At 40.6% G+C, this 12,529-nt stretch overlaps 1 protein-coding gene across 1 annotated transcript in view; it reads left to right on the plus strand.

Annotated features, from left to right (window-relative positions):
- The window catches only part of LOC136873843 (beta,beta-carotene 15,15'-dioxygenase), a 169,767-nt gene extending 162,910 nt beyond the window's left edge, over positions 1–6,857 (plus strand). Inside the window, exon 10 of the mRNA XM_067147122.2 lies at positions 6,526–6,857. Within this exon, the coding sequence (XP_067003223.2) occupies positions 6,526–6,795 (270 nt within the window). The 3' untranslated portion in view covers positions 6,796–6,857. The remainder of the gene's footprint in view (positions 1–6,525) is intronic.
- The last annotated feature ends 5,672 nt before the right edge of the window (positions 6,858–12,529 follow it).

The following is a 12,529-nucleotide window of genomic DNA, read 5'->3' on the forward strand; positions in this document are numbered from 1 at the left end:
CACGTTGTACAGTCAATGCTGAATGGTATGTGAATGACTGTCTTCCCAAAGTCCTCGCCACATTGAGGTCACAGCACCCAAAGTCCAAGAGTGGGCATCATCTGCTGCATCATGACAATGCATCTGCACACAGGGCTGCCAAAACAATGGACTTTTTGGAAACGGAAAAAGTGCGAGTGTTAGCTCATCCCCCACTATTCACCTGACCTGGCTCTATGTAACTGCTTTCTGTTCCCTAAGACCAAGGAAAAAAATACGTGGGCAGAGGTTTTCGTCAGATGAAGAGGCCATTGCAGCGCATGAGAGTGCACTAAGTGACATCCCGAAAGAAGCTTGGACTGAAACGTTTTCTAAATGGTTTCAGAGAATGGAAAAATGTATACGTGCTAATGGAGAGTATTTTGAAAAGTTGTAGTTGTTGTTTCGCATATAAAATTTTTTTCTCACACTCTGCTAAAAACTTTCGGCATAGCCCTTGTATAGGGAAAGAAACTGTTACCTTAAGAATAAAATATCCTTGTTGCATTATGCAGCCCTTGGCCAAAGCAATATATCATTTTGATATTTATTTTAACAGGGCGACTATTTACCAAACATAACACACGGTCATAAAATAAAATTCAACTCGCAACAAAGGTTTCCAACGAACTTCAAAAAAAAAAGGTAGATGATGATGATGATGCCTGTTGTCTAAAGGGGCCTAACATCTAGGTCATCGGCCCCTGATGGTATGAAATGAGAAGAAATGTAATGAGAAATTAAAAGTCCAAAATCCTCCACTGACCAGAATTCAAAGTATGAGGATGAAGAATGAATGGATGGATACGAATTTAAAACAATCAGTGGATCCAACCCGCAATGCCTCACCTTCACAGAAACTGACGTAAAACAATCATATTACTAACCAAGGGACTGCTTCTATAGCACAATAATGAATCAATGATACTTGTAGTCTAAAGGGGGTCCAAAATCCAAGTCATCAGCCCCTCATAATGGTACTTATTGCTAAGAAAGTGGAACCACGGTATTTGTTATGTTGCGGTACTAATCAAAAGTAGCGTGGACTCGCAGTATTCTATATATTATGGTACTACTTACAGGTAATGAAATTCACACATGTAACACAGACCTATGGTGTTTAGCACATTGCAGAGCCATTTACAGGCAAGGCCCCACACCGCTGGCTGCGCAGAAGCGAGTGACTGGGGAGGATATGTCCATGCGCGTACCGCCATGTTGCGGGTGCTCCTCAGCTTGACGCGGAGATCGTATGGAATTCATGCTTTAACATACATTTTGCACACAAAAAAACATTCGCCTTATAAAATTAATGACACCCTACGCCGACTACCGTGTACACACACAATAAATATACATAATATCAAGATTGAGGTAATATTAAAATATACTTCAGTATAAAAACTGAACAATCTACACAAATCCTTTAGATAGCCTATAACCTTAAAAAAAAAAAAAAATCTTTAGCAGACTGAATAAGAAGACTGAAAAATACACTACTAAAAGAATACACTAGCGGTACCTCGAAAATGATCATGTCACTCACTTTAATATAAGGGTCATGTTTGTAACTGATGCGTTTGATCATTGTATGTATGGCAAGAAGCCCAGACTCAAAGGACGAGAATCACGTGGCAATCTGTCTCTTGAGAAACCTAGGATCAACAATTATTTAGCTTTATTGAAAATATGAAGACATGTTCAAAAAGCGGTCTTCAACTTAAGTATGATTACATATCGTGAGATAAAAATTACCTGTCTCTCAGCAGACTGGAGAACACACAAATTAAATATTTACAAACTCTTGTACCGATAACAATAATCTTCAATATCAACAGAAAAAGGAAACATGTGAAATAAAATCTTTCTATGAAAGGTACATAGCTTATGATTCCTCTCAGATAAGTAATTACAGCAAATTTTACTCAATTATCTCGACAGATTGTTTAAAAAGTACAAAACTGCAGAAATCTTTCTAAAACAATCAGATACATGTTTTATCATTTTCTGAATATGAAATGCCGGTTCTGTGGTGTAGGGGTAGCGTGTCTACTTCTTACCCGGAGGCTCCGGGTTCAATCCCCGGCCAGGCGAAAGATTTGTACCTGGATCTGAGTGCTGGTTTGAGGTCAACTCAGCATACATGATCACGATTGCGGAGCTATCTGAACGTGACATAACGGCCGAGAGGATTCGCCGTGCTGACCACATGACACCTCGTAATCTGCAGCCCTTCAAGCTGAGCAGCGGTCGCTTGGTAGACCATGGCCTTTCGGGCCTGTTGTGATATGGGGTTTGGTTTGGTTTGGATATGAAATAACGTAATTGGCTGAGTAGAAGTTAAATTATAATGTTTGTGTGATTTGGATTTAGGTAAATGCTGCCTGACATTCGTTACACTGGTGCTAGTCTTCTATTGTGTATTTCTTAAAATGAAATTAATGTCTAGGTTTAGTTTGAGTTTCTCCGCGTGGTTTAGGCTTAAGTTTTATTTTTTACAATTTGCTTTACGTCGCACCGGCACAGATAGCTCTTATGGCGATGATGGGATAGGAAAGGCCTAGGAATGGGAAGGAAGAGCCCGTGGTCTTAATTAAAAGTACAGCCCTAGCATTTGCCTGGAGTGAAAATGGGAAACCACAGAAAACCATCTTCAGGGCTGCCAACAGTAGGGTCCGAACCCACTATATCCCGGATGCGAGCTCCAAGCTGCGGGTCCTACCCGCACTCCCAACTCGCCCGGTTAGGCTTAAGTAAGAATATTATCATTTAAGATGTAAAACCCTCCTCATAATATTATCTTCTTAAATATTACTACTTTTACAAACTCATTCTGAATTAACATTATCTGAGCACATAAAAATTGAAAGTGAGTTCGAATTTTTCTCTAATATGAGCACCATGATTTACACTAGAAAGAAAATAAAATGAAAATGGAAGTAAAGCTCTTGCAAACAAACAAGATTAATATCATAGTGAAAAGTTAATTTGATTAGTGTTTTCTAATGCAGAGTGGCAACGGCCGTAGCCATGTTAAAACACCGGATCCCGTGAGATCTCCGAAGTTAAGCAACATTGGGCGTGGTCAGGAGTTGGATGGCTTGCCACGCGCTGTTGGTCGGGGGGGTAAGGGAATGGAGGAGCGGAAAGGAACTGGCCACCCTACCGCACGTAAACTCCGGCTCAGGAACACCTCTGCAGAGGTTCGGACCTGCCTTCAGGCAGAATAACCCTTACCTTACCTAATGCAGAGTAGGATTGACAAGATTGTAATGAGCTTTGTTTAGACTTTATATTGTAAGATTTTGCTGGAATAGCATATTAACAATATTGTATTCTTGTATTATAAAGCAAGTGGGAATAATTGGATAATTTAAGACATACGATACTAATAAATCATTTTTCAGATAATTGATAATTTGAAGCAATACCGTACCCTATTATTAGAAGGTTTTATCAAGTTGTATCAATCATATCTTACGGATTCTAGGCCCAGGTTTATCAAATTTGCAATACCGCTACACAGTTTGTATGAAAAATGTGTGTTTTTTCAGAATAGCTTTTCAGTTCTAAACAATTATCCCCGATGAATTGGAAGAAGGCAAACAAGAAAAAGAAGCCTAAATATTCTAAATTTCATCTCCATGCGTTCTGTGAATCAACCACCCTATAACCTGTTTAGTTCTTGATTATGGCAAATGAAAGTTATTTTTTAACAGTTCAATTTCTACTCACATGTGAAAAGAAATACCAGATCCCTTCTGATAGTCTGTACAAATGAAGGCTGCACACGAATTCACCCTCGTGAATATCTTTCCATTCCACAGGTAATGCCTAACTTTAGGCCTAATATTGCTGATCAAGTTAACTAACATAATGTATCAGTTCCCACATTCCTTGAAAATATTTGACAATATATTATCACTCCATCACATATAATACCAAACCAGATCCACTAACAGGCATGATTCAAATCGAAAACATTCAAGGGTCTGTAAACATTACCACGTGCTAGCCATGCATTCGAAGCTGAAGCACCCGCAGCATGGCGATGCGCGAAAGTGTTCAATATTCCGCTTAGCATCAGCGCGCTCTGTGAGTCTAGGTAAGTAATATTAAAGTCTTTGTTTACAGGCAACGCAAACCTATGGTGTTCTTCACATAAGTGTACTAACCACAGGGACTCGTACCATCCCATGGTGTTCCTCATATAGTGGGTATTAATCATAGGCAAGCCAGAACCATGGTGTCGCTCATACAGTGGTACTAATCACAGGTACCGTAAAAGCTGACAGCACACTCTGTTGCTACTAATTGCAAACCTATTTTGTACCTAACATAGTGGTACTACGTGCAAGTAAAAGTGACCCATGGTGTTTCGTGCATGGTGGTACTAATTACAAGTAGTCTCATGGTTCTAATTCGGTCATCCCTTGGTTGCCCCTTTTAGTCACCTCTTACGACAGGCAGGGGATACCGTGGGCGTATTCTTTGTCTGTATCCCCCACCCACAGGGGGTTAAAAAAAAGGCAGAAAGATAAAATATGGCCAGAACAAAGATCAAAAGAAAGAGAGGGTCACACGCGTGCATGGCATCTGGGATCTGGGATAAACAAGAACTTGCTAAGGGAATAGAAACTCGAACACACACCAAAAAAAATGCAAGTGGCCAAGAAAATGCAAAGATAAGAACAAACAAATAACACAACTAGGCAATATGATTTGCATCCTACATATCTCACATTCGAACACTCAAGCAATAGGTTAAAAGGGTCCAAGGAACAGGGAACGTATAACAGAGAACAACGGTCGAAAAAAACGCAAAAATGTACAAGTACGGTTCGTATATAATGTCTCACGCGGATATGCGAAACAAAACCCACACAAGATCGGAGGCCCAATTCACGTCATCAATACGTCTCTCATATACAACTCAAATGTTTATGCAGCACCAGCCTCCCATGTACTTGCTTTTTGTGGTTCTTTCACCATTCTTTATCCCTTTTTTTCTGGGAGGAGGGGGGGGGGTTGTCCTCGTGGATCATGTTTGTTTTATATCACCATGTGACATTATGCTTGGCTACTGTTTCTGTATTCTCCGTAGCTATTTATTTATTTTGTGGCCCATCTTGGTTCATACTGTTGTTGTCCATGTGACATTATTTATATTAGCTATGTCTTTTTCTTGGTGTCACAACTCGGTACACTTATCTGCGTCTTACTATCATTGAGTGTCTGTATTGAGTGAATGAGCTCTATTGCACCTCGGAAGTGTGTTACGTCGACCTTATTCTACTGTTGATGTTGTGGAGGTCTCTAGCTTATTATTCATGTACATTTGCTATCCAATGTCCCCGCTATGTGGTTGTGTATCAGAAAATAATGTATTAACATTGTTGATTGATGGGAAAAGGCCTGTAGGACAAATGAGACAGTAATAACAAGCCTTGAGAAACATTGTGTTGCTCTCCATTACCCTTCACCAAGATAAAATCTTAGAAGAAGAGCAATGGAAAAGCAAGACAGACAAGATCGGGAACATAATGCCGTAAAATCACAGGACGACACAGGCAACATCTGTGATCTCCTTGGACTTTGCATATACAATTAGAAGTCAAAGTCAGGTATGGCACATTACTCACAAAACAGCAGCTCAAAAGATTTCAATACAGGTTCCTCCATATCAGTGGCACAAGCCTTTAATGATATAGATGTTGATTGTGCCTGATGTAACTGAGCTTTCACTCATTGATGGTAGTTAATAGCTCCTTTTTCTTCTGTACAAGAACATTTCAAAAGCTTCAGAACCGAGCAAGTGCCCATGAGTAGAGCCCTGCGCGGATATACAAAATAACATCCGCTCCGCACTTCCTTCATTCGCACCTGCATCCGCGAATGGTTATCCGCATCCGCAAAATGGTTATCTGTGGATAATTTAAATATTTAACTACAGTATATTACACCCAATGTACTGAAACACATAGATCTGGTAACATAATACAATAGACCTAACACCTGGCACCAGAACCCTTATATTTGCAGGTTTATGAGGGATTTTCTCTTACGACAACTACTGACGTATTGACCTTTGTTCCTTCCTTCCATTAAATGTGGTCAGGAGCCAGTTAGGCTTGGGTCAGATTTATAGCTTTATGGTTTTGAGGCTCTTTATATATCACTATTCTCCCATACCAATGTTGAGGGTCACCTAACCACAAGCAAAAACAAGAGTACACCTGAGTGAAAATCAATAAACGTCATTATTTAGAAATTATCACCAAAATTATCTGCACTGCCATACAGTTTGTATCTTCCAAGACACTAACTTCGCAGATATCCGCGGATAAATCAGCAGATATCCGCATCCGTGTAGGGCTCTATCCATAAGGACTGTAATGCCATGACTTTTTAAAAATAAATAACTTAAATAAAACCAAAGTTAATTTTGTATCCTGAAAATTATATATTAAGGAAATCTAATAGAGCAACCCAAATATTTCATTCCAGGTTCTTAAAGTTGATGCTGAAACTGGAGAAACAAAGACATGGAAAGAAAATGAGTATACATATCCAGGTGAACCACAGTTTGTGAGTCGGCCTGGAGCCGTCGATGAAGATGATGGTGTTCTTTTGACTGCTGTGACAGATGTGAGGAAAGAACACCCGGACTTCCTTTTGGTGCTGAACGCTGAAGACTTGACTGAAATTGCCAGGGCAGAAGTTAATGTACATATTCCAAATGTTCTGCATGGCATATTTGTTTCACAGCACCAGTAAATGTAAAAATGTACATATATTTCTTTCTATTAAATTAAATAAAACTGTAAATGAACTTACAATGTTTGTCTTATTTTGAAACTCCTTTCTCAAGTACCGTGCCCATCATTTAAAATATTTCATGTACATATGTCATCTTCACTTTAGAGTGCTTATGCCTTTCAGCATTCAGTCTACAAACCTCTGTGAATTTACTAAGCAACTCCACATTCCTCTATTTGCTGGTTCTGTGGTCATTTAGTTTTGCAGTTCTTACCTTCATATTGGAAGAAGACAAACGTCAGAGATGTAAACGACGCCTTATCCAGCTACGCCCTCCATCTTCCATTAGAAGCAATCAATGTGGCAGGATTGGTCTGCTAAGCCATCAAAAAAATCTGCAAAGAGCATGTAGAAAATGAAAAAACTTTAAAAGAGAAATGAACACTGGAATACAAGTCTCAGCTGACGACCTTCAAATAAAAAACCAAGTCTAACCATCTATGCCTTGGTCTCCCAGTGCTTCTCTTAGCCTTCATGACTGAATCCATTATTCTCCTCCATTCACACAGCTTCATCCATTGAGTTAATTTCTAATTTCATAGCTAAATAGCTTCCAATGGCTCAGATATACCAGCAATCGTTCTTGCTTCTTTCAGGTCTATTTCTTCCAACTCAGAAGTAAGAATCCTAGAGTCCACCCAGCTTTCAATCCTATATAGTAGAGTTGGTCTGAAAACAGACAAATGTAAAAATAGTTTTGTCCGAGAGTTCACTGCATCAACTTTGCTACATCTTATTTCAGAATTACACTAGTGTCCAAAAGTTAAGCATAAGTTACGAGTAAGCAGAGCAACAGGAAATAGACCGCAAATCACACGACATATGCACCTACCAACCTTACGTGTTCGCTGTAGAGGAAAGGAGTGTTCCCTGCTTTGACTAGCAGTGTAACAGCAAGGTAAACACAGTCAGTGTCTGCGTCCCATATTCCCTCAGTCGTGTTTGCCCTATTATAGTGTGCAGAGTGTAGCCTCGTGGTGAACGTGACAACATAATGGCACAACGATGCCATTTGGACCCCGTTTTGCAGGGTAGAATATTTGGCCACCTGGAAGCAGACCAGACACAGACCAAAGTCACCGTATCCTTGAATGTGCCACAAAGTGTCATTTCCAGGCTTTGGAGACGATTTTGAGACACAGGAGATGTTAGTCGTAGACCAGTACCAGGTCAATCAAGGGTAACCACCCCACAGCAGGACCGATATCTGGCCTTAACCGCCCAACGAAATTGGAGTGCACCTGTAAGACAATTGTCGGCGAAGTTTGCAGCCGTCTCAGGGGTTGCCGTTTCCTGGCAAATTGTGTAGGCCTACCGGAGGCTCAGAACAGCAAGGCTGTTTGCCTGACGTCCAGCAGTGTGCATCCCGCTCACTACAGCACAGAAACAGGCCCATTTACTGTGGAGCCGTCAACATCGAAACTGAACCATGAATGAATGGAGGCATGTGCTCTTCACAGATGAATCCCGCTTCAGTTTGCAGAACGATTCCCATCGCACATTAATCTGGAGAGAACCGGGTAGCCGATACAACCACAGGAACATCATGGAACGGGACCACTATGGTGGTGGCGGCGTCATGGTGTGGGGCGGCATCATGTTGAATGGCCGTACGGACCTGCACATCTTCATGGGTGGTCTGAGGAACGCTGTTAACACTTGGAGATATAAGGGTGAGGTACTGAGACCACATGTTTGACTCTTCAATGGTGTGAATGGTCCAGACTTTCTCTTAATGGACGATAGTGCCCGACCACACCGCGCTACTCTGGTGGATGAATTTCTGGCTGGGGAAGACATTCATCACATGGACTGGCCAGCAAAGTCTGTGGATCTGAATCCTATAGAACATGCCTGAGATGCATTGGGGAGGCGAATTGCATCCCGTCAGCCTCCAAGACCTTCACATTGCCCTTTTGGAGGAATGGGTTCGACTGCCACAAGAGCTCTTGGACCATGTGATAGAGAGCATGCCACGTTGCTGCGAAGCACGTGTGCCCATTAGAAGTAACCGTACACCCTATTAACAGCATATTTTGTTGTGGAAGACATTGCCAAGCTTTGTTAGTTGTTGTCAAAGGTGTACCTCAGATATCAGAACCTTTCAGACACTGTTTTTTTGGACATGTTGTGTGATATATGACGTGTGAGTCAGCTTCCCTTTGTTCAGCAATCCGTCTGACATTCCTATCAGGCAGTATGGCCTCATTTAGTGATTATGCTTATCTTTTGGACACTAATGTATATGCAATAATAAAAATAAAAATGGCATGTGGCCTCCAAGGAGGCCTGGTGCAGGTCTTTAGAATTGACGTCTGTAGGCAACCTGCACATCTGTGAGGATGGGACCTTAGCTGTGATGAATTCTAATGCTGAAAACTGTACACATACCCAACCCCCGAGACACTGGAACTAAGGTTAAAATCCCCGACTCAGCTGGGAATCAAATCCAGGACTGCTTGGACCAAAGACCAGCATGCTAAACATTCAGCGATGAGCCAGACAAAAGTAAACTTGTGTCCTTGTCCTGAGATGGTACAGCTCTTTTGAGGCTGCATGCACAATTTTAACCACATTCTTAAATTTCTGGTAGTACCGGTAATACCGAGAAACAAACACAGGTCCCAGAGAATGGCAGCTAATAGTGCTAACCATTATGCTTTGGAGGCGGACATTATATGTAATTATAATGAGATAAAAAAGTGTAAGAATATACATCTAATGATAGAAAGATACAAAGGAGGATAAGGCATCCACATACACAAAGGTAGGTTGGTGTGGGTGGAAGTAAAAGAAAGATAAGGGAAAATATTAGCATATATTATGATTACAATAACAATAATTCATCAAAACAGGACTCTTTTATTTGTGGTCAGTAGTATTGATACAAAGCTGCCAACAACAGGACTGGAACATCAACTATGTTGCAACAAAACTCAAAAGGTATTTAGCATTCTGTAATCACTTGTACAATAATAACCACAACTTCATGGACATGAAAATGGACCCAAAATTCTACGTTAAAACAAGAAAAACTTTGAATGTTAAGGAAGCCACAGAAATACAGATTGCCCAAAAAGACAACCTAGTGGACTATCTCAGATATAATGGGGAAAAAAAAGTGGGGTCCACCCATTCAATACAATACAATGTTATAAGATGAACTATAATATTTTATTATTAATGGGACCAGTTTTGATGCTGGTGTGCATCATCTTCAGCCACAAAATTAGAAAAAAATACAATGACAACTTAACGTTGCAAAAACAATGCATAAAAGTGTACACTCATCTTATAAATGATAGGAGGAATGACTTGATAAAAAAAACGTGAGCCGTGAACATTAACTTGTAACATTAACCTAAAAATCCTCTTTTCTAAAAATATAGCACCAATAATCTTAAAAGTTTTGTATAAACGTCCTCTTAGCAAGAGTTCACTGAATCTTAAAAACTTTGAATGATATGTGACTAGATTAACAATGAGCCGAGGACAATAACTTATATATCACTATCTTAAAAGTCTAACACCATATTTCTTTTTTCATGAGAGTATTTGTATGAAAGTCTTCTTGATGAACATTCACCAAGTCTTGAAGTAAATGGTGCAAATGTTAAGAACTTCAATTGAAAAAGATCGGTCGTTAATACAGCTTAACCAGTCTTAAGATGTAACAAATTATAAATCTAAAGAGAACATGAAGGGAATTCAAACCCCGTTTTTACGTAGTAAAATGCATGTCTTCTCTAACTTAAGAAATTGTGGCTGGAGTCGGTCTACTAAGTATTCTATAGCAAGTTTTTACATGAAAATGAGCAGACGCCATGTTTTCCCCAGGGTGCTAAACGATGTTCTCGGTTCAATATAGGACCTGAAGCAGATAAAGAAAAAAGAGGGGGATATTTAGAAAAACTCTCGAGAAAAGATAAGGTCCTGCCCTAAAAATTAACGTGAATAAGAGGCTCACCTCTGGCAGCATGTATGACATGTGTAATGAGAGGAGGTTAGAGAAGTTTTTTTTTGCTAGTTTCTTTATGTCGCACCAACACAGGTAGGTCTTATGGCGACGATCAGATAGGGAAGGCCTAGGAGTTGAAAGGAAGCGGCCGTGGCCTTAAGGTACAGATCCAGCATTTGCCTGGTGTGAAAATGGGAAACCACGGAAAACCATCATCAGGGCTGCCGACAGTGGGATTCGAACCCACTATCTCCCGGATGCAAGCTTACAGCCGCATGCCTCTGACCGCACGGCCAACTTGCTCGGTATGTTAGAGAAGACAATGAGAGTCGTAAGACACTGTGACCATTGTATTTGTGTTGGAGGGGAAGTGGGAGAAGTTGATCAGGGGAAGTAGCAGAATAGGTAGGGACAGGAGAAAGGAGAAGAAGGGGCTTAGAGTAAAGGCAAGGAAGGAGGGAATGGAGAGGGGAATTATGTAGGGCAATGCAGTGAGAGGGCGTGGCGTGAGAACGTTTTCTGGATGCTTTGCAAAACTGATTTGCTATTGGAAACTTTTTGAGTCTGAACCTTAGTTGTCATTGTATGTTTTTCTAATTTTGAGGCTGAAGATGATGCACACCAGCATCGAAACTGGTCCCATTAATAATAAAATATCATAGTTCATCTTATAACATTGTATTGTATTGAATAGTTGGACCCCACTTTTTTGTTCCCATTACATTCTCAGTTCAATACGGATTTAATATGTTTTTAAACTTGAACTATCTCAGATAAGTAACTCCCCATTTTCTCACTTTTCTTCAGCTTATCCCAGGTGTCTCTGGGGTCAATGGAGGCAGCCAAGCTGATTTTGGTTTTGGCTTGGGATTTAAGGCTGGATGCCCTTCCTGATGCCAAGTTCTCAACCTACGATCGACCACAATTCGACTCTCAGCCTTCCGGGTGGGAAGCTAACACCTAAGCCACTGAGCTAATCATGCCCTGTTCACTTTTATCACTATCTTCCAAGATGATGTCTACCTAAATTTGACAATCATATACAGAGAGAGTGGTTGGAAACAATGATCATGATGATGATTCTTTTTTTTTTTTTTTTTTTGCACTTGACTTAACGTCGCACCGACACAGATAGGTCTTATGGTGACGGAGGGATAGGAAAGTCCTAGGATTGGGAAGGAAGTGGCTGCAGCCTTACAGCCCCAGCGTTTACCTGGTGTGAAAATAGGAAACCACTGAAAACCATCTTCACGGCTGCCGACAGTGGGGTTCAAACCCACTATTTCCCGCATGCAAGCTCACAGCAACTTGCCGCTAACCGCATGGCCAACTCGCCTGGTGCTCGTTGTTTAAAGGGGCCTAACATCTAGGTCATCGGCCCCTAGTGGTACGAAATGAGACAAAATGCAATGACAATTTAAAAGCACAAAATTCATCCACTGACCAGAATTCAAAACGTGATGATGAAGAATGAATGGATGAATATGATTTTAAAACAATCAGTGGATCTGACTCACAATGCCTCGCCTTCCCAGAAACTATATGACTGACCAAGGGACTGCTTCCATAGCATAATCCTGAATTGATGATGCTTGTTTTCTAAAGGGGTTCAATATCCACGCCAATGGTCCCTCATAATGGCACTTATCACTAGTAAAGTTGAACCATAGTATTTCTCAAGTTGTGGTGCTAATCAAAGGTAGTGTAAACTCACGGTGTTCCAAACATTATGAT

This window comes from Anabrus simplex, chromosome 1 (genome assembly GCF_040414725.1).
Source record: "Anabrus simplex isolate iqAnaSimp1 chromosome 1, ASM4041472v1, whole genome shotgun sequence".
NCBI lineage: Eukaryota > Metazoa > Arthropoda > Insecta > Orthoptera > Tettigoniidae > Anabrus > Anabrus simplex.